The sequence below is a fragment of the Lipotes vexillifer genome, unplaced genomic scaffold (assembly GCF_000442215.2).
Source record: "Lipotes vexillifer unplaced genomic scaffold, Lipotes_vexillifer_v1.1 scaffold165, whole genome shotgun sequence".
In the NCBI taxonomy this organism is placed as follows: Eukaryota; Metazoa; Chordata; class Mammalia; order Artiodactyla; family Lipotidae; genus Lipotes; species Lipotes vexillifer.
Window position 1 is genome coordinate 2,233,250 of NW_006799066.1, and position 21,649 is coordinate 2,254,898.

Here is a 21,649-nt window from a genome sequence, read left to right on the forward strand (position 1 = left end):
AGTGCGTGATATAAAAATTGTTAGAGAGGTCCTTCGCCATCTCAAACAATAGCCAGACACCATGAATAGACTTCAGCTCTAAAGGAAGAGATTGTTTAGCTGTAAGAAAAGATTTCTCTCTATTCAGAATAGAAAGTTGTAAGAGCTCTGTCCCTGGAGCTCATTAAAATTAGGGCAAATGTACTTCTGTCTGGGATGATTTAAGCCACAGTCTTCCTTAAGGGCCGAGGGATTGTTCTCTCAAGGTTTCTCCCTGCTCTGATTCCATGATTCTGAGATAACCGGTGGGTAGAGAGGCCACACACCAGCTGTTTTTAAATGTTGTTTTTGGAAGAGCGATTAATCTTTGTGATTACATAACTGGTTCTGTAAAATTGTCTAACTTTTTTTTTTTTCTTGCCTGGGAGTGTGTGAATCATTGAGCCAGTGCTTAGCTATGAAAGCAGGAAAGTTTTGGAGTTGTGGAGGAGTCCTTCTGTCCCCATAAGTATGATTACGGTAAATGGGCAGTAAGTCTCATGTGTTTCTCTGAGAGGCACACATACATCCCCTTTAAACGGTTTGCAGAAGACGGCTGAGGCCAAGGACGCGTCCATGTTGAATGAAACGCGGAGAGCAAGCCCCTTGACCTCACTTGCAAGTCATCTTGGGTTGCTTTCATTGTTGGCAGTGTAGCTGAATGATTGACAGAGCAGATAGGATCGAGACCTGGATTGCAGCCTCCGATTCTCCACAACATCAGTTCCAATTTATCTCAGAAGACTCATTAATGCAGAGTCCTTAGGGGTTGTCAATTCAAGAAAAAAGGGATTCTAGAAACCGGAAAACATCACGAGCTGATGTCATCAAAATCTTTATTCCTAGATAAGATTTTAGTTAAGGTTTTCCCTAAATCATTTTATTTCTTGGTCCGGGGAAGTCTGAATTCTTATGTGCCATAATTGCTGTTAAAACATTTTGAATGTAGGACAAGAAGTTCTCCATGTTTTGGTTGAGATTAGGCAAGTGTTCCCTGGATCAGACAATTGTTAGGAAGCAGTGGTGGCAATGACATTCAAGTTGCATGGCTACCCTCATCCCCTCGTGGGGCTGAGAGTGAATAGAATAGGAAGCAAAGAGCTCAGAAAGGCAATGGTCTAGGATTTGTTCAGCGGTAAGATCTAATCATATTCAGACATGAGACCTGTATTCATCTCCATACTATGTTTGGTGAGAGAGGGCTGGGGAGTACTGGCCCTTTGATCCCAATAGCACAGCGACCACGCTTCTCAATATTGACCGCATTCCTCAGTATCCATTAGACTCACCTAAACAGATACAAAGTAAGGCAGTGTGGCGAGAAGGGAACAGCTAGGCAAACTTGTGAGAGAGAGTAATTAAATAACCCACTGGTATTGACTGTTGCATACCAGAAATCAAAATGTTTAGGATGGGGAGATATTTTCCTGATCCAGGGAAAGGGAAATGGAAAACCTCACACCCTGGTTGTCACAGCCTTCCCATGAGATCTCTGGGTTATGACAAAGGCACCCCAGGGTTCTGCACATCGGCAGAGGGTAAGGAAGGAATACATCCATAGTACTTTGTTTCACACACGTACGTGTATGGTCAGCTGTACTGGAGTGTGCGGTGGGGCAAGGGTTCGGAGAAGCAATGTGATGCCAATAACATTACTTCAGAGACCGAGACTTCTCCAAGCCTCACAGAGAGGAGAATGAGTTAGAAATCCAGCTGGCTTGGCCTCACTATTTTATAGTCCATTATTTTATAGAGTCTTAGCATAGCCACAAGGAATTTCTCCTGTATGGCTTTGGTCCTCGAGGATAATAATCTGGCCTTAAAGTAACAAGAGTTGCTTTCATATAATATTCTCTATAAAATAGAAATGAGGACAAGATGTTTTATGTCAATGACATTGATAGATCCTATTGCACTAGAATAGTCACTGTGTATGTATATGGAAAACAAGGATAAATGAACAAAAGAAGTATTCGGTTCATCACACCAAACTTCTCAAAAATCTAGCTGATGTATCTTGACCAAGATTTTAAGCCAAGATTCAACTGGTTTGAAGACTAACAATCGTGCTATGTCTCTGATTTGTCTTAAGACTCACGTTGTCATTTCCAAAGTTTCCACTACAGAGATTTATGCTGTCATTGGATCTAATTATGAATTAGTGACTGATTCATTTAGGGAATAATTCAACGAAATGGCAGTGGATTGAAAACTCAGCAGGCTCTGAAGGGACACGTGGGCAGTGCTATAACTAATTCTGTCTGCTGATTGGGAGTCAACACAGGTCATTCAGAAAATAGCCCTGAAAGGAACAAATTATTCATCTTCCATCCACAGTGAGTGGCCTTCTCAGCCTTGCACTACTGACATCAATTAACCTCCATGGCATTCTTCACTTATTGGAAACCTCCAGGCACACCCCCATCCTTCTAAGGTAGCTCTCCAGAACTTTTCAAATTAGTTTTGCTTTCTTTGCAAAGGTTTTAAACTGAACAGTTGTGCTATTTTTTCACTCTTCATTCTTGAGAGTACTGTGTCCATCCCGTGCAGGTTACTTGTTTACTCTCATTCCTGAGTATATCTTCAGATTTTATGAAATGAATACAGGCCTTCAGAGAATTGCTGAGATACTCTGGTTTAATAGCTGCATTTGTTTGGTGATGTAAATGGTTGTATTAAAGATGTATTCATTGCACGTAAGGATTGATTTTACCGAAGGGCCCGTCAGAGAGAGCCCACATAGAACCATCTATTGCTCTGTCACTTCATCCTTTACAGAGGCTACTGTGGTGGGGCGGGTGTGTGTGTGTGTGTGTGTGTGTGTGTGTGTGTGTGTGTGTGGAGAGACCCTCAAAGGGTAAATGATTCTATGTAAATTTCTTCGATTAGCAACAGCTGTATAATTCCTGCTACGCACCCTCAGCTACACTGACATTAGCTTGCGTGGGGAGTTGTGTACCAAGAATTCTGTCGCAGAGCAGATGAGATCTGATTGCATTTTTTTCAAATGCTTACTCAGGGATGCATACTTGAGTGAATTGTAACCTTTTCAAAATTGACATTTCAAGGGAAACAAATATTGAGTAGTGGGAGGAGGAGGTGGCAGTAAGAGAAGCAGCAATTTCATAACTAGAGGAAAAGGACAACGTCGGAGGGAGCCCTTGTTCCTGGTAAACCTGCCACGGCATCCCATGGGGGTAATTGCCTCTTCTCTTCTGTTCTGTACACCTCCTTCTTGCTCCTCTTTCAGATGGGATGGGATTTGGTGCTAATCAGAGGGATTTCTATCAAAAGTTTCATTGGAAGAGTCCCTCCATCTTTGACCATATAAATAATTGAAAGTTATATTCAATCTAATGTATCTTCCAGCCCATATTTTCTCCATCGAAAATTAAATTACATTGATTTTACCTCTAAATTTGACCCAAGTGAGTGGTTTCAAGACTCTTTAAGTAAATCTGTCTATTTAACTTAGGTCAGGTCTAAATGTTTTCACTGTAGATTAATCGCAGAAGCTAGTTTCCCACAGTAAACACGCTCCTACTGTAGGTGTGACCACAGTGATCATATTTACCAGTCTTCTCTGTTCCTTTCTCAAAAAGGAATCTAGCAGTGTTATTCCTTCTGTCTGTCAGGGCTGCCAAAGTAGACTTTGCCAAAACAGGTATTATCTATACTGACTTGGGATTCAGGAAGAATCAACGAGCACATTTTACTCCCCGATGAGAGGAAGGGATGAAGGATGGGTAGATGAGAGAAATAGGCATCCTGCAAGGGGTGGGCTGGGGGAAAGTGGGGGTGACAGGAATCTGAGGTTTCTCCTTCTCTCTGAAGCAGGAGATGCGGTCCTGCTGGGAAATGGAAGTGATGGAGCGTGGCAGAGGCTGCTGTGGGGGCAGGAGAGTTGAACTGGTGCTTGTAAAAGGCTGTACCTTAAGATACGGAAGTAGAGCTACCTGAAGCAGGAGAGAGATGGCCAAGAGGTATTTGGAGACTGTTAACCTGGAGTAGTGGGCAGAAAGAAGGATGACAAGATTGGGGCTAAGATTTAGAGAAATAAGTGAGGAAGAACTCACAGTGGTCTAAAAATAAGATGATGAAAGAACTGTAAACAATGATGGTTGTGCAAGAATAGAAGAAGGGGGGCTTCCCCGGTGGCGCAGTGGTTGGGAGTCCGCCTGCCGATGCAGGGGACGCGGGTTCGTGCCCCGGTCCGGGAGGATCCCACATGCGGCTGGGCCCGTGAGCCATGGCCGCTGAGCCTGCGCGTCCGGAGCCTGTGCTCCGCAACGGGGGAGGCCACAACGGTGAGAGGCCCGCGTACCGCAAAAAGTAAATATTTTAAGCTCTGAGGGCTATAGAGTCTATGTTGCAACTACCAATCTCCATTGCTGTAGTGCAAAAGCAGCCATAAACAAAATACAAATGATAAAAGTGGCTGCCATAAAACTTCATTGCCATTGAAATTTAAATTTAATATTGTGGTCACATGGCATGAAATATTCTTCTTCTTTTGATTCTTTTCAACCATTAAAAAATGTAATAACTATTCTTAACTCATGAGCTTACAAAACAGGCAGCAGGCTGGATTTAGCCTATAGGCAGCAGTTTGCTGACCCTAATCTTAGATGAACAGAGGTTCCAGATGATTTTTTTCACCATCCATGAAGGATATGATCTAGTTGTTGATCCAATTCTTTTACCAAGAATAAAAGGGAAAAATAATACATGCTTGTCAGTGTCACTGTGATAAGGCAGGGCCACAGAGGGGGTAACTTCACAAAGAACAGTACAAGATTGGTTAAGAAGAGGGCAGAAAGCCCTTAGTTCATCACCACCTCATCTCTATTTCCAGTTAAACTCCAAATCCCTCTATAATCTTGAGCCAACTTTAATTTATTACGTTTCACATTTCAGAGACTCTCAATTTTGTGCAATTTAAAATGTAGATTCCTCTGCAGAAAAACTGGCCCTTCCTTTCTAAAGTTTCCACGTAGCCATGTTTAGAAGGGAGTCAAATGACTGTATGGGACTCAGACCCTCTAGGGTTTAGATAATTTTTTGACAGCATTAGGGTGCCCTGTGGGCAGCCTTAGGGGAGACTGACAACCTTCTCCTAATAGATATGAGCACACAGGCAGTGTCATCTTCGTATGTCTTGCCCTTCAGAGCAGAGTTTGGTATTGCAGAGTCACTAGACTTTGTCATGGCCAGTTGACCTGATGAAAAGCCATGTGCTCTTTCCCCTTATAGGAGAATTCCCTGGGTCTCAGCTTCCTCACCTGTACAATGGACATAAAAATATCACCTACATCACAGGTTTTATGAGGTCACATGTATGATAGCACTCTGTAAACCATCAAACACTATATGAATAATCTTATAAACTTCCACCACTTCCTTCCATTCTTACCATCCCTACACTCAACAAGCCCACTTTATCTTTCTGGGCCTCATTTTCCTTATCTCAAAAGCCAGGAGGGCGAATTCAGTAGTTCTTAGTTCCCTTCCATTTCTACCACTTTGGCCCTGTGCCTTGTTAGGAAAGGAATTTTTCACTATACAGGAAGCAGTTTTGCATTATGATTGAAGGTAGAGGGCAGGAACAAAGAGGCCAGATATGGGAAAATGACAAAAAAAAAAAAAAAAAAAGAATAGAAGGGTCCCACAGGACAATGCAAAAGAAGACTCGATTACATTCGGTGACGAAATATGTAGGGTGAGGGAATGAAAGAGTCAAAGGTGATGCCCAGATTGCTTAAATTTCTTAGGGGATAAGGATTGTGCCCATCTGATTTTGTATTCCTAGCACGGAGCATAGGGTCCATATCACATCTAGAAATATGTAGGGTGAGGGAATGAAAGAGTCAAAGGTGATGCCCAGATTGCTTAAATTTCTTAGGGGATAAGGATTGTGCCCATCTGATTTTGTATTCCTAGCACGGAGCATAGGGTCCATATCACATCTAGACACTTAAAATGCATGCTAAACAATCTATTATCCATATTTGAAATGAGACTAAGGAAAAGAATCCAATTTCTGTATTAAATCATAGTATTTTATAGTGTTGTAAGGAGATTAATGGAGATTGTGGAGGTGGAATCCCCTTTCCCAACATCCTACCATTAATTATAATATGCATAATTATTTATATCATAAAAATAATCGGAACACATTTTGATGGAGGGTTTGTGAGGAAAACAATGGGTTTTATTTTAGATTTTTGAGTCAGTTGTAGGTCATTTAACTGGAAAATATCCAGAAGGGAGTTGAAAAAGCAAGATCAGAGCCTTAGGTTGAGATTATACTCAAAGCTGGTGGGAGAGATTTATGTACTCACTTTTTCTTTGTTTCATTCACTCGTTTCTTCTTTCACTTCATCCAAAGGGATTTGAGGCATCTCCTGAAAATACTAATATTAACACTACATGAAATAAATTTGTTGGAATATTTGGTTGGAGAGAGGACACGAGTAGGAAGAGAAAAACGTGCCGAGCACAAGTTTATTCTGCCATTTTGTTTCGCAGTGTAGCCAACGGCGGGTCACAGGTGTGGTTGTGTGGTTGTAGCTCCCACAGCTTCCACTGGTCAAAGCAAAGAGGAAAATACCAATAGTTAGAAATTTACAGAGTATGGAGGATAAAATAAAGCCAGATGTCAAGAAGTACAGTCTCCACCAAGGAATCCCATAGCATCTTCAGAGGAGTCGTTATGTAATACAGCGGACAACAATTACTAGAGCATTTGTCCCTAACTATAGTAGAGAATTTCATAAAACCTTTCCTTATAATGTTCCTCCATGCACACATCTGACCAAACCATATCTTTACAAAATAATAATGGGGATAAAGCATCCCCTTTGAAACAGCAAGGTAAAGTTTTTGAGTTTGTGACTGTTCTGGAAGTTTCTGGAGACACAATCCCTATATATTGTAATTGACAGATCATTTACTATATATCTGGGAGTTAATTCACTGAGCCTCAGTTTCCTTTCCTTTATTTCAGATGTGAAGAATGTTTGCTCTTTGGTAAATGCTATGGGCGGGTGAAGAGCTAATGTTTTAGAAAATGTATTAGTATGTGTACCTCTCCAATCCAGTCAGGATCCAATGAAAAACATTAATCAGAAGGGTTTTTATGTATAATGCTGCTCCAGAAATGTCAAGAGTATAATGAATCCTTGGGATTCTTGTGGGTCTGAGATTTGACTCGGTGATATCAATATGAAATATGAAGGATTCAATAAAGGGATTTTTGATGTTGGGGAGTGTGTGTGTGTGTGTGTGTGCGCGCGTGCGCGCGCGCGCGTGGGGGAAATATATCCTTTCTTGGCCGTTATATCTATCTGTGTGATTTTATGGAAAGAAGAAAACTACTGGATGAATTCTAAAGAGAAGATAAACACTATCCTTGACTCCCCAGCTTCCAGTCCAAGAGGTGATGGGACTGGGTCACGGTGGGTGGACCCTGATCTATGGCTTCTCTCCCTTCTCTGTAGACTGAAATCTTCTCTCTCTCTTAATATCTCCCCACTCCCTCTCATCTCCTCTCTCTCTTTCTCTGTCTCTACATAGGACACATTTTTTTGTATATTTTTTGTAGAATAAATGTAACATAAAGGATTTCCATAAGGTCTCTATAATGCCAGCGTTATGGTTGCTGTAGTGGACTTTTGGCTGCCCCCGTCCCAGCATCTAATCTATACCTTCACTCTCCCTCTGCATAACATCCGTATTTGAGTGACATTAACATAGTGATCTCTCTCTCTCTCTCTCTCCTTCCCGAACCTCATCCTCCTGGACCCATCTTGTAATAGGAAGGCACTTAGGCTCTGTTGAAGGCAGAATTGAGGGGTGCCAAATAACAGGCTCCTGGTGACCCTCTGAGCCAATACATAACAACATCCATGAAGCCTGGCCGACATAATTTTTCAGTTATGGGGCCAGTACATTCCATGTGGTCTACCCCAGTTTGAGTTGGCTCTTCCGTTATTTGCCACCAAAAACTTCCTAGTTTGTATAGTAATTGTTCAGAACACTTCAGGAATGAAGAGGAAATGAGTCATGGATTGAGTGCCTACACTTTATATCATTTTATCCCAGTAAATGGTAGCTACCATTTTGCCAATTTTCAGATAAGAAAACCAAGGTGCAGAGAAGCTAAGTAACTTGACTGAAGTCATAGTGGCAGAGGCAGGATTAGAAACAGGACTGTCTGATAGCAAGGCCCATTTTCATTCTTCTAGCCCAGCAGTTCTAAACTACTATTCCTTTATCATACACAGCAGGTAAGGTCCACATACTAAACATACTCCCACGGGCATACCTAGGGTTGAATACGGTTCTTGGCCTCTTCCTGTAATTCAGCCTTTTTCTCTGCTATCCAAGAAGGCAAATCAGGATGCAAGTGAGAGTGGCATTCTTACATGATAACCTTGAAATTTCTTTAATTTAAAAGGAAAAAAAAAATTCCCCGAAACCCACTAAGGCCTTCTGTAGTTATTCTAGACAAATCTTACTGACACGTTGTTCCTTTCTGCCTCCTACTGTGAGAATAAAGTAGACACATCCTCTTACGCTTTCAGTACAGGCTGGAGGGCTGATGAGAGTTATAACCCAATACAGAATAAGCACTGGAGTCACAAGTGTCAAGCTGGGCTCTTGATGTTTTCCTATGAAGTGAACAAATCCCACAATCTTGGTAGTGATGCTAGAAGCTTTGTCTACAAGTTCTAGCACCAGCCAGTCCGGATTTCACTTGGTTTGGCTGTAGCCCTGCTCTGATGACATTGCACTGACTAGTTTGCCTTTATTAAATGCGTTGACTCACCACGTTCAAAAAGGTTTGAGATGGCTTACAGTAAAGTCATAGAACTTAGGACTGCAAACAAATGGAACAATAACTGAGCAGTGAAATGGGGGGAGGGAATGATTAGGCAAGTTCAAGAGAGTCGGTTACTCCTGGACAGGAAGTGACCCTGAAACGTGACTCAGGCGCTGGAACCATTTTCTGTTTCTACCTCTCTGTCCCAAACTCTTTGACAAGTTTCTGTAGTAAATATACTTCTTGCATAACTTCCATTAAATAGGCCAGAGAGTCTAAGCTCAACCAGAAACCAAACTCAAGGAACTTTTAAAGTTAGGTCTTTATCTTATGACCTTAAGAGCTGATATCTTGGCAGATGTCTGATGACCGTGTGAATTCAGAGCAGAACGTGATGCTCTTCACTGATGCTGTTGCTGTTGGTTCTTGGATTAGAAAGACTAATTATTAAAACAACTTAGAAAATTGTTTTCCTCTGCAAATAAACTCCCTTCAAGTGTAAGAAAATGCAAACAGTACTGCATTCTGCTTTTTTCTCAACTCTCCATTTTCTGGTTTTGAGTTTTGTTTAAATTCAGTCCTTCACCACCTAAGAAAAGTCTGTTCACTTCAATAAGGAACCACACTTCAAGAATCCTGGTTTGCATCCCATTCATATCTTCTGTCTGCCACATCAGCTTTCCTCACTGAGGGTGCAGTTATGAGGACCAGACTCAGGGGGCCAGAGATAGACAGTTTCTGAGCCTAAAACACGTGGTCTCTCTGTGGGATGCAATAACAAACACCCCTAACGAACACACCCACAGGTCACCAGATACCTGATGGTTCCTCCTGTCCCTTTAGTATGTCACGAACATTAGGTGATTATGCATGTTAAGTGCCTTCTGTCTTTCCATCTCTTTCTATCTTGTTCAGCACACCACACTCCACTAAATCTGCCTAACATGTCTCGTGGGATGGTACTTACCTATCTATCCTTAAAGCATCATATGAATTCTATCCATGTTTCATAAGTTGTTTCCTTTCATACTTAGAGAGTCTTCATCACTCCTTCCTTGCACTCCCAGCCCACTGGGTCTTTTATGTTTATATTTTTTAATCATAATGGCAGCACTCTCACCGTGTACTGTAAGGATCTAATCACAAGTCAGTTTTCCCAACTATCCTGAGCTCTTCAAGGACAGGGCTCATGACGTCCTGCATCCCCAGCCCACTCACTGATGCAGAGTAGGTGGCGTATCATTTTTTCTGAGTAAAGCAATAAAGGAATACAAAGACCCACCAAGTAGTTTAAGATGCACTGACATAGAGATGGTCTGAAGTTAATGACTAGCTGGTGGTGTTTTTCTCCCAACACCCTGCTCAGATGGTGCCTGGTCTGATTGGAGAGGAGCAGACAGATTGAAGGGAAATAGCCGGATTCTGAGTGGCTGGGCACGTGCCTCACTGCCCACCTTCCTGGTGGGAGTGCTACTCTCAGCTGCACAAATCACGCTTCCTCCTGGAAGTCTGGATCAGCCCTGCATGCAGCGCATCCTGCCAAGGGTCTTCATGACTGCTCAGTCCCCTCAGGTGACAGTAATGAAGCAGGGACTGAAGACACCTCACCTCCACGTGTCTGGGGAAACACTCTGTCATTTAGAATTTACTTGTGAGCCCCAGTGGACACGTTCTTCTATCTTTGGCATCTGTTCTTTGGTTAACACACCTGATCTGATGCTTTCTTTTGTGATCACGGCTCAGTCTGGCTCTATTAACTCTTGTTTGTCAGTAACATCCTTGAGAAATGAGGTGATCGTCTCGCATGTACCTTGTCATCACACTGACCATGACTGTTAGCTGAGGGGAAAGTCCAGCCTCGTGGCGTCGGGAGGTGACATCAAGGCCTGGCAGAGAGACAAAGCCACTCACCCACGCCAAGGCCGCGGTCAGTTCTGCCAAGCATCCCCTGCTTAATCCCCCAGACTGAGGCTCTGTGCCTTCGTGATCCTGTCCAAAGTATAACGTCTATATTTGCACCGAAGCCCCAAGGGGAGAAAACTGCATTATAATGAATGTGTGCTTTGCTAGCTACAGCATAATAAACATCATGCTATAATTATCCATGTTTTCATAGAGCTAGGAAGCTAATCTTTTGAAGAATTAGCATCCCTGGCAGGCAGGCTCAGCATTTTGCATTGGTTTTGTGATGATACATAGCTTTGTAGTGTGTGTGTTTGTGTCAGCATTTCAGCATCTCTGGATGAACACCATATTGGAAATATTTTGGTAGTGAGTACAATTGTAATCACTCAGTGGTCTGGCTCTGCCTTTCAATTCCATTCTGCGAGGAATTTTACCAATGTAGCCTGACTGTGGCAGCTCTCCCCAGCAGTTTCTGGAGTCTCCTCGTTCTAAGTAAAGTGTCTAAATTGATGGAGGTAGTGAGATTTGAGGGCCTGTGTATGAAAACTCGTACTTCACATCCCATATCACCATTGTGTTCAATGCTTTACATTCTGGCACAGTTGAGTCAGCATTTAGGTCTAGGAATTATCACCACCTAGAATATTCATTTATTTATTCTTTCAACAAATCTTTCAGTGTCTACCCTGTGTCACTCACTCTCCTAGCCACTGTGGTTACAAGAGTTGACCAAACAAAAATCTCTGACATGCTAGTGGGGGAGACAAAAAATAATTCAAATAAAAATGTAAAATATGTAATTTTGGAGTGATGAAATGCGCCGTAGGAGAAAAGAAACAGGAAATAAAAGAGGAGTTTGGCAAGGGAGCTGCAATTTATAGTTTGTTCAGGAAAGGCTCCACAGAAAATGTAACTTATACCCTGTTAAAGTGTGATTATCTTGCACCGTGATGAAGAGTGGCCCCCACTTGCCACAACTAGAGATAGCCCTTGCTCAGAAATGAAGACCCAAAGCAGCAAAAATAAAAATAAATTAATTAATAAACTCCTATCCCCAAAAATCAAAAAAAAAAAAAAAAAAAAAAAAAAAAAAAAAAAAAAAAAAAAAAAAAAAAAAAAAAAAAAAAAAAAAAAAAAAAAAAAAAAAAAAAAAAAAAAAAAAAAAAAAAAAAAAAAAAAAAAAAAAAAAAAAAAAAAAAAAAAAAAAAAAAAAAAAAAAAAAAAAAAAAAAAAAAAAAAAAAAAAAAAAAAAAAAAAAAAAAAAAAAAAAAAAAAAAAAAAAGTGTGATTATCTCAAGGGAAAAAAAATGTAAAAAGATGGAATTTTAACCTGTAATAACTAGAACTGTTAACAACTGTTGGTATGTTATAGCATGGCCCAGCTGCAGTGGAACAAATTGGAAAAATTAGATTGGAATTCCATATGGTGACACCAAAAAGAAAATTAAAAATTCTCCTGTTTTCTCATTTAGCTTGGCGTCACCTTAGCCCCCTGAGCTGGGAGGCCCTTATATGGTGGAATCTTCAGATTCCGCCTCCCAAACAAGTGTTTCAGGATGTTTGGACTGGGGGGAGTCATTCTCTGAGGAACATAATTACATTTGGGGGACAGAGTTTCTCCACTTTGAAACCTCAGTAAACTCTTCTCTTTCTCTCCACACCTTTTTTCCCTTATAGGTGAGTCTTTGGAGCTTCTTAAACTTTTTAAATTGTTTTCCCTTTTCTTTGAGACCCTGATCATTACTTATATAGCGAGAAAAAGTCCATATGTATAAATCGGTAGTTCACATTATATTCCCACGAATGGTAATTATGCTTAGATTTTTAAAAATTTATTTTATTGAAATACAGTTGACTTACAATGTTGTGTTACTTTCTGCTGTACAGCAAAGTGATTCCGTTACACACACACACACACACACACACATATATACACATATGTATCTTCTCTTTTCATATTCTTTTCCATGATCGTTTATCACAGGATATTGAATATAGTTCCCTGCGCTATACAGTAGGACCTTCTTGTTTACCCATTCTATATATAATAGTTTGCATCTGCTAATCCCAAACTCCCACTCCTTCCCTCTCCCACCCTCTCTTCCCCTTACGCCGAGATCTTTTAAGTCTTTTCTCTCTGGACTCAGCAAACAGAACTCCTCCACCATGAAACTATGGAGAACAAAGTTATGATAATAGTTATTCTGTAATATCATCTAAATTTGCAAGGTCTTAGACACAAAAGAAAGAAGGCAGATTGAAATTGAGAACGGGAGCGTGCTGGAGAGTGAGGGATCCTCAGAGGGCCCTGCTGGTCCCCCAGCAAGGATGGTCTGTGCCCTCAGGGGGCATCATCATCGCCACGGCAACTTCATGAAAATGAGAAAGGTGGGTGGAGCTTGGCCCAGCTCCTGAGTTTTCTGCGGGCTCTCTTTATTCTCTGATGACTTTCTTGCCTTGCATCTGCCACTCTATTAAGCACCATGGTCATGAAATGAAAGCTCTTCCCCCTTAGTAGGCTGATTCCAATATGTGTGTTCAAATGGGTGTGCTCAGGAAGCTCGGCTCCAAGCTAAACAACAACCGTATACGGGAGGAGTTGCTTCCTTTGAAGGTTAGTGCGACCCAGGCCAGGTGGGATGGAACAGCGGACCCCTTTGAAGAAAGACCAGCCAACAGGAACACTAATAAGTAGAACAGCTCCCCCTCTGGCCAGAGTCCGTAGTGCAGCTCCTCTTTCACAATGTGGATATTGCTGAGTTATGAAATCACCCCAATCCACACTTCATTTAGTAGTTGGAAATTATGTCACTTTGATCATAATTAAATGTATTTTTTTCAACCCCCTAAAACTGACATAGGACGAGTCTCACATGTGAACTGTAAAAATCATCAGCTGTTTCTTATCACTGGTAGCCCAACACAGCGGTGCTCATACTTTAGCATATAGGATTACCTGGAGGGCTTTTGCCACCACAGGGTGCTGGGCACCACCCAAGAATGGGGCGGGGCCCAGGCATTTCTATTTCTAACAGAAGTTAGAAGAATTTCCATTTGTTGATGCTATGGCTTCTGGACCACACTTTGAGTACCACTGGTCTAACAGATACCTCTATTTTTCTACTTTCTGCCTCTCCCTGTCAGGAAAATTCTTCTTTCTTCCTGGCAGAGATGTAATAACATTCCATTTGTTGTTTCTTTCTTTGTATGTTTTCTGATTTTCTGAAAGTACCACAGAATGGTCCCAAAGGAAGTATTCATAAGCAGCTTGTGAAACACAGCTAGACGAATAACATTCCACTCATTGCAGCTGTATATTGAAATTCAAATTGATTTGATTGTGTGCATGCTTTGTTTACGGGGGTAGCATTATTTATAATACTTGGAATTGGGCTGTCTTGATGGAGTCATTACCACCATTCAGTTAACGCTGAGTGATTCCTCTTTGCATCCAAAATTGATAGAGCTAACAAATGAGCACTGAATTAAATCCATACTACTGCTCATCTTATTGAAGTGACAGTAACATATGTCACAGTGTATGTGCTGCTTCTGTCATATACAAGTCATATGACATATGTCATAGGTGTATACACAGGTATAGACACACATATCTATGAATTCTTGGACATGCATTAATATTTTCAAGAAAATGTCCCTAAATATTTTGGGAACATTCCTATAAGTGGAGCCATTTGGAACATGATAAAGAATGTTTATAACATTTTAAGAGTAAATTTCATTTAAAAATCAATTTATCATTATAACGCCTTCAGAAGGCAAGGCTGCAAACACCCATGGTGCCAGGTTTCTAACTGAAGAAGGGAAGGGAAGCATGATTCAGTTGCTTTCCTTACTAGAGCTGAAGTATATATAAATATATATATATATATTTTTTAAGGCATAAACATACAGAACAGTTATTAAACACTTAGCATGTCGAGCATAAATTTAACAATGATGTTAATATATGTCCTGTTATGGAACCTAATCAATTGGATTTACTGAATTGCTTTTGCTGTTAGCATATTCTTGGTAGAAATTGGATAAGGGGACCAGTAGAACAGCAGTGATTGTTTCCTGGATGTTCTAAGTGGTGGATCCATGGACACATCTGGCCAGGCCTGGAGAAACATGGCAGGAACAGGTTCTGTGACCATGAAACTGTCTCTGGAAGAACCTATAAAACCCTCTTGAAACAGTCGCTACTTTTTCTTGTCTCCTGAATTAAATTCTTTTGACAAATGAAGCAGAGTTTAGAGAGGTAACTTGCTCACATTCTCTTAAGTGATATTGGAATAGTGGCAATAAACCTCCGTTCATTTCCCCCAAACTGAAATACATTTTATATACAGTCCAAACCATTCTCAGCCTACATTCCAATAATATTCCCGATGCTCACAGAGGAAGAGACGTGATTTGTGAACTTAGTTCAGTGTCGCTGAGTTCTGCCTTCCCAGCAGGAGAGAGAAGATCTAAGCAGTAATCATCAGAAGAGGGGCCCATCTCATTCGGGAGCAAGCACATGCATACATGGCAGCACATACTCAAAAGCTGGCTTTTGCAGTAAGCACTACCGCATTTCGGGAAGGAGAAAGAAAAGATGAATCGTTACCTTATGCCTGTACTTTAGAATAAATTCTGGGTAGGGCACATTTCAAATGGAGACCAAATGCTAGTATGTCCAGGGGCTGCTTCAGAATTTTTATATAACTGGGACCCAGGGACAACAAGCTACTTGGAAGGAAGAGATAAGGAATTTGTTTTGAAGTTCTATTTGTCAAGTAAATACACTCATTTTACTTAGAGTGTACCGGCAAAGTGTTTTTAAAAGATACCTTTGTTTATATTCTATATGATTTTTCTCCACTTACCTAGTTCTGTGTTTATGTTGGCCAGGAGAGGAAACCAGTAGAAGTTCTTGGGGTTCTAAGGCATCTCACCCTTGGTGCTGCCACTGCTGTAAAGCGCTCAGCATCTTTTTAAGGTGCCACGAGTAATAATAAGGCTTCGGTTAGAAACAAATTCTACTCCAGTCTCACTCACCAGGAAGACTCTCCTTTTCTTAGTTTGGCTTCATATATATACTCCTGGCCACTTCTCGCTAATTGCATCTTATTATATCCAGTAATGCTCTCATCAGTTTCCCTCTTTTATATTTTTCATCCAACAGCTCTCAATCAGCAATTCCTTTGAGCGTTAGTGTGCAGTTTCATAGAGACTCGATTGACCCTCGAACCACATGGGTTTGAACTGTGCAGGTCATGTTTTATGTGGGTCATCATATATTGATCCCATGGGCAGGGGTCCCCCTAGGATACTGAGGGACGACTGTAGTTATGACTTTCTCAGGAATCTCAGAAGATAAATCCTGTTTGAAAACGTGCAAGAGTCTAGTCGCTATGAAGCGAAGCTGGTAACTTTGAGAGTTAACTTCTGCTTTCTGGGGCACCTTTGATCAGGTTGCTTTTGAAAGATGCTTCGACTCAACAATGCCTTTGCTGAAGTGCAGGATAATTTTCACTTTTGACACAACCTCAGAGAAGCCAAGGTCAAGGACAGAGCTATGTAGTCTTTGTACCACACCTCGTAGTGATGGCGACTGTGATTACAGCCCAGCCTCCCTGAGTCCAGGGTCTCCGCCAGGAGATGCTTTCACTGACGGAAAGCAGGTGTCAGAGCACAGGGAGAAGGGACAGGAAAAGAGAGCCCTGAGGAACTTCAGAAAATTGTAGGTCTGGCTTGATCACTAAGCATGTCATTGGCAGAGGTAGTTCCTATTATGAAGTAACTCTATAGTCGTCTTTTTTTCCCTATACAATAAATCTTAAAGAGAGTTCCAAAAGAAAGTGGTTTCAGAGTGTGTCCTGCCATGAAATTCCTGTCATTTCTGACAACATAAATGAACTTGAAGTCCGACGGCATTGTGAGCTTACATCCTTTGTATATTTATATAACCTTCCCTCCCCCCAAAAAAGAAGAATAGAACCTTCTTTTTCTAGAACATTCTTTCTGAAATGTCATAATGGTGTAGCTTGTTAGGGTAATTTTCATCCATTTTGCTGAGCCCTTGATTCGAGAGAAGGATCTCTCATCTGGAAACTCGTTCTTGTGCTCTGAGAAATTTTATTAAATTACTTTGGGTTTTTTGTTGTTGTTTCTTTGGGAATTCTTATTATTTGGGTATTGTATCTCTCATCGCTTTTCTCCTATTGTCCTATTTTTCATTATATTTTCTGAGATATTTTCTCAAATTTATCTTCCTAGTTTTCTATTACTGCTATGCTTTTAAATTCCGGAAAGTTCTTTTTTATGTTGCTTAGTGCTTCCTCCTTAGTGCCTATTCTTGCTTTATAAATGTTATCTTCTTTTCTATCTCTAAGAATATAAATGATAGGTTTGGGTTGTTTCCTATTATGACTGTGGACTTTTCTTCTCTCTATGCTGTTTCTTTCTTCTGAGTTCCTTTTTAAAATTTTTTGAAGTCTTTTATGTTAAAGATGTGTTATGATCCTTGACTGCCTGCTCACACTTAAGAGCAAGCTAATACGAATCTCCATGCCTGTGGGTGGGTCTCACCGCCTGTGGACTTTACTATAAAGTTTTCTGGCCAGATTGTTGCCCTGGGGGAAGACCCAGATGGCTGCATTGCTGGATCTTTTCTCTTGGTCCGGTCAAATCCCTCAGAGAGACTCTTGCCCAGAGAGTGAAGCCCCAGCTCCCACTGTTCTGAGACCCCACTTGGGAAGAAAACTAGGGAAGTGGTAGTTTGTAATATCAGGTTTGTGGATTTTCAGACCTCTGGTTTTCTTTACGGGAGCCTTGCCACTGATAAGACTTTGTGTTACCCAGGCTAAATTTTGTCCTCATCTCCAAAGGATAAATGTTTCATCATCTACCAGAATTGAGAAGGGACAATCATTCTGCTGCATGGAGTGAGGCAGGGGATCTGGAGTCTAAGTGCTTTAATTTTCAATGATTTTTGCAATATTCAAAGCACATGGAATTATGTTTTAAAAAAAAGTTATCGTATATACCCGTACACCCACTACCAAACTTTAGAAAGAACCCTCAATGAACAGTTAAATGTTCTCCAGGCACCTTTACAGTGTTACTTCCTCTGTCCTTTGCTTTCCTGTTTATTTTCAGTAAGTGTATACACCTAAACATCATGTAATATTTTGCATGTAGTTAAACAGGCGAGTTTTTTACTTTCACCATTGAGTCTCTGTGAGATGACTCATACTTGATTGGGTGATCTCTTCAGCAAAGACGTACATTAGAAGAAAAGTTTCTGTGTGGCCATCAGCCTGCTTTCTTCTGTAGCAAACCATCTTGTTACCTGAGATTACCTACCGGTGATGCTGCAGGTTCCACACTCGTGTTGTTTTTCTGAACCAGTTTGTCGCCTGCTGGCTTTTGCTAGCATTCCAGGCCTCTAGCCTTCCTTTGGTCCACCCTGCTCCTTTAATGTCTAGAGAATTTAGAGATCAGTCATTTTCCTTCCATGCCCGTTCCAGAAGGAGCATGTAGGAGAATTCTAGAAACTTCACTCTATGGACCATGCCTTCATTTTCTATATAAACAGTGGCTCAGAGGTGGCACTGCCTCTGAGGGCCCCATAGGAGACACCGTTGACAACATTGCAGAGCCCTATTGGGATTAGTAGAGTCGCAGATGGGGCTTGAGCACGCATGGCCATAAATGCCCGGAATTGTCTGTCACGTTGGTCTAGAATGCAGCAGTTCCTGGGCACCATACTTTTAGCACCCAGAGAAAATGCTAATCTTTTATCTGCTTTATGTAGGCTCTTTAATTAGATACTTCGGCAAAGTCTTTGCCAATTTGTAACATCCTTGGTACACAGAAAACTGGTTTCCTGAATTTAATTCCTTTTTCCATTTTGACATTCCTTCCATTTTAGGTGTCTGGTAATGTATAACTGTTTTGGCCTGCATCTCCCAGAGTTTCAAAGGTTTTCATTTATTTTTTGTTTTTATTTTTTATCAGTATTTTATTTGATATTTTATATCAAAACTATAACATAGAGAAAATGTCTTAACTGCCGTGAAATAGGAGCACACCAAAAAAATTATCCTGGGTGTCATTAACCAAAGGGAATTACTGTTACTATTTGTGTGCTTTTTTCCAAGTTATTTTTTCTTCTTTACTATGATGAAAGAAACAAAATTGGCATGCTAAATTTAAAAGATTCGTTTTGTGATTATAATGTTATTATGTCTTCACTATAGAAAATTTGGAAAATACGGAAATATATAAGAAATTTAAACCCAGAATCTGAATATTCAGACATAACCACTTTAAAACTTTATGCGTTTGTATTTCCTTAAGGTGTTATTTTTTATTTTTCATCACAAAAGTATTAAAGGCTCATTTGAAAAATATAGATACATAGGGCACAAATAATTAGGATTCCTTTTGCAGCCTGATCTTTCCCCAAAATAAGGTTCCTCAAGGTTTAGCTTCTTTAAAGTTGTTTGTGTATTTTCCCACACCTCCCATGCATTACACTATTTATAACATTTATATGAAGCACACATTTCCTAAGATCCAGAGATTAGGCAAACTAAAATAAATAGGTGTATACACCAACCTTTAAATTTTCTTACTTAAATCAAACTATAACACAGATACTATTCCACAACTTACTTTTTAAATTAGGTCATTTGCACTGAGCACATCTTTTAACTAAGTGAGTATGATCTATCTTATTCTATCTAATGACCTTCTGGGATTGATATGCAATAATTTATGTAAAAATTTCTCAAATGACAGACACTTAACTTTGTTTCCAGTTTTTATACTATTATACTCAACACTGCCGTGTGTATCTTTATATACATAAAGCATTTTGCATATGTGAGCAAAATGTCTTTTTAGTCAGATAGATTCCTAGAAGTAAAATTATTCAATCAAAGGATATATGAATATTTATCCAATTAGTGGAAGTCCAATTATTTTCCAAAAAGGCAGTATAAATTTTACCAAAAATATATAAACATGCCTGTTTCTCCACACCCTCACCAATACTGAATATTGTCAGCCTTTATATGTTTTGCCAATCTGAGCAATCCAAATTACTAATTATTACTTTAATGTATATTTCCTTGAGTATAAACACTCATCCAAACCTGATTTTTTGCAAGCAGACAGGCTATTTGCTGCTGGATGGCTGGCAATCTATGTAGAAAAACTACATTCCCCAGCATGCACTGCTTCCAGGGCTTGTCCTATTCCTACTTTTGTCTACAGCAGGTTAATGCATTACTCTCATGCCCATATCCATCTCAGAATTAGAGGATAAGGTACAAGAGACCTTCATCAGACCACTCATATTGCAATCGCAGTCATTTTCTGAGCATGGTAGTTGGAATGGATGTAGGAAAAAGCACTGATGGTGGCAAAGCTGATGCTTTACATTGTCTACCTGAGAAAGCAGAAGCTAGTTTCAGAGTTGCTTTGAATCTTGCATTTCGGATCTCAGGAGTACATGGTGAAGACGCTGAGGTGATTGCGAGTAGTAGCATCTGGGTATCTATATCCACAGTTGCAGGTTTGCATGGTTTCCAAATAACAAAGCACAAATGGGTACTAGTTGTGCTTTTGGACCCAGTTGTACCAGTGATTATTTCTCCCAGATTCTGTACTTGGCCCTTTGTCTGTGTTGCACTTCTCTGAATTTTCACTGTTTTGGTGTCTTCATCATAATCACTGTATGAATTCGAAAAGGCCGTGTCATGAGTATGAACCAGACACTATTTTAAATCAGAAGTTTCTGGATTGCCTCTGGGTGAAATATTTTCTATAATTTCATTCTATTTAAACATAAGCTTATAAAACGTTGGAAAAGGTAACAAAAGGAAATACAATAGTAGATGTTTAAGTCTTGCCGTTACACGCTATCCTGAGGATTCTGACAGCGGATATCAGGGGATCCACCGCAGCTTTAAATATTGAACGATGGGATTTGTGCCAATGGAGCATATGGTTTTAAATGAACAATGAATATTCTATTATCTCGTGTTTGATGCCTGGGAGGAAAGTGGATTTGTGAAGATCTGGTGCAGCTGAGCCTCCATCAGAGACAGCCCCTTTCATCATTGATATCTAAGGTCTAAAGATGGATTGAGGGACTCGTTTGAAGAAGTCAGACGAGGGAGAGGTTGTTAATGAGTTACAGTTGTGCCCCACGATGGCACCAGCAGCTGCTATGATCAGATACATTTTGAGTGACTTGCTAGTGTCCCTAATGATCCGAGTTGCCTGAATTTTCCAGCACTGGTTGCGTGGTGACTTCACCCCTGTCCTTGGAGAGGTCTCCGTTGGTTTATCTCCCTCTGGTATCTCCTGGTGTTTTTTTTTTTTTTTTTTTTTTTTTTTGGGGGTACGCGGGCCTCTCACTGTTGCGGCCTCTCCCGTTGCGGAGCACAGGCTCCGGACGCGCAGGCTCAGCGGCCATGGCTCACGGGCCCAGCCGCTCCGCGGCATGTGGGATCTTCCCGGACCGGGGCACGAACCCGCCTCCCCTGCATCGGCAGGCGGACTCCCAACCACTGCGCCACCAGGGAAGCCCTCCTGGTGGGTTATTAACATGGGACCATATCTCCTTCCCTCCAGGCCTCAGAGGTTCGCTTTTCTCCTTTATGTGTTTGCCAAAAGCAAAGGTAACTAAAAGAACGTTGTATCAGGAGGCATTTTATTTGTTTGTTTGTTTACTGTCGCACTGCACGGCATGCGGGACCTTAGTTCCTCGACCAGGGATCGAACCTGTGGAAGCGTCGAGTCCTAACCACTGGACTGCTGGGGAATTCCCAGGAGGCATATCATTAATACTTAGTAAAAATAAGTCCCTGGCTTATGGCAGCCTCAGTTGACAGTCAG

The 21,649-nt window shown here is 40.8% G+C and overlaps 1 protein-coding gene across 1 annotated transcript in view; it reads left to right on the forward strand.

Annotated features, from left to right (window-relative positions):
* Window positions 1-20,128: 20,128 nt before the first annotated feature.
* Window positions 20,129-21,649, forward strand: part of NKAIN3 (sodium/potassium transporting ATPase interacting 3) — a 143,257-nt gene continuing 141,736 nt past the window's right edge. Inside the window, exon 1 of the mRNA XM_007471476.1 lies at window positions 20,129-20,299. Within this exon, the coding sequence (XP_007471538.1) occupies window positions 20,129-20,299 (171 nt within the window). The remainder of the gene's footprint in view (window positions 20,300-21,649) is intronic.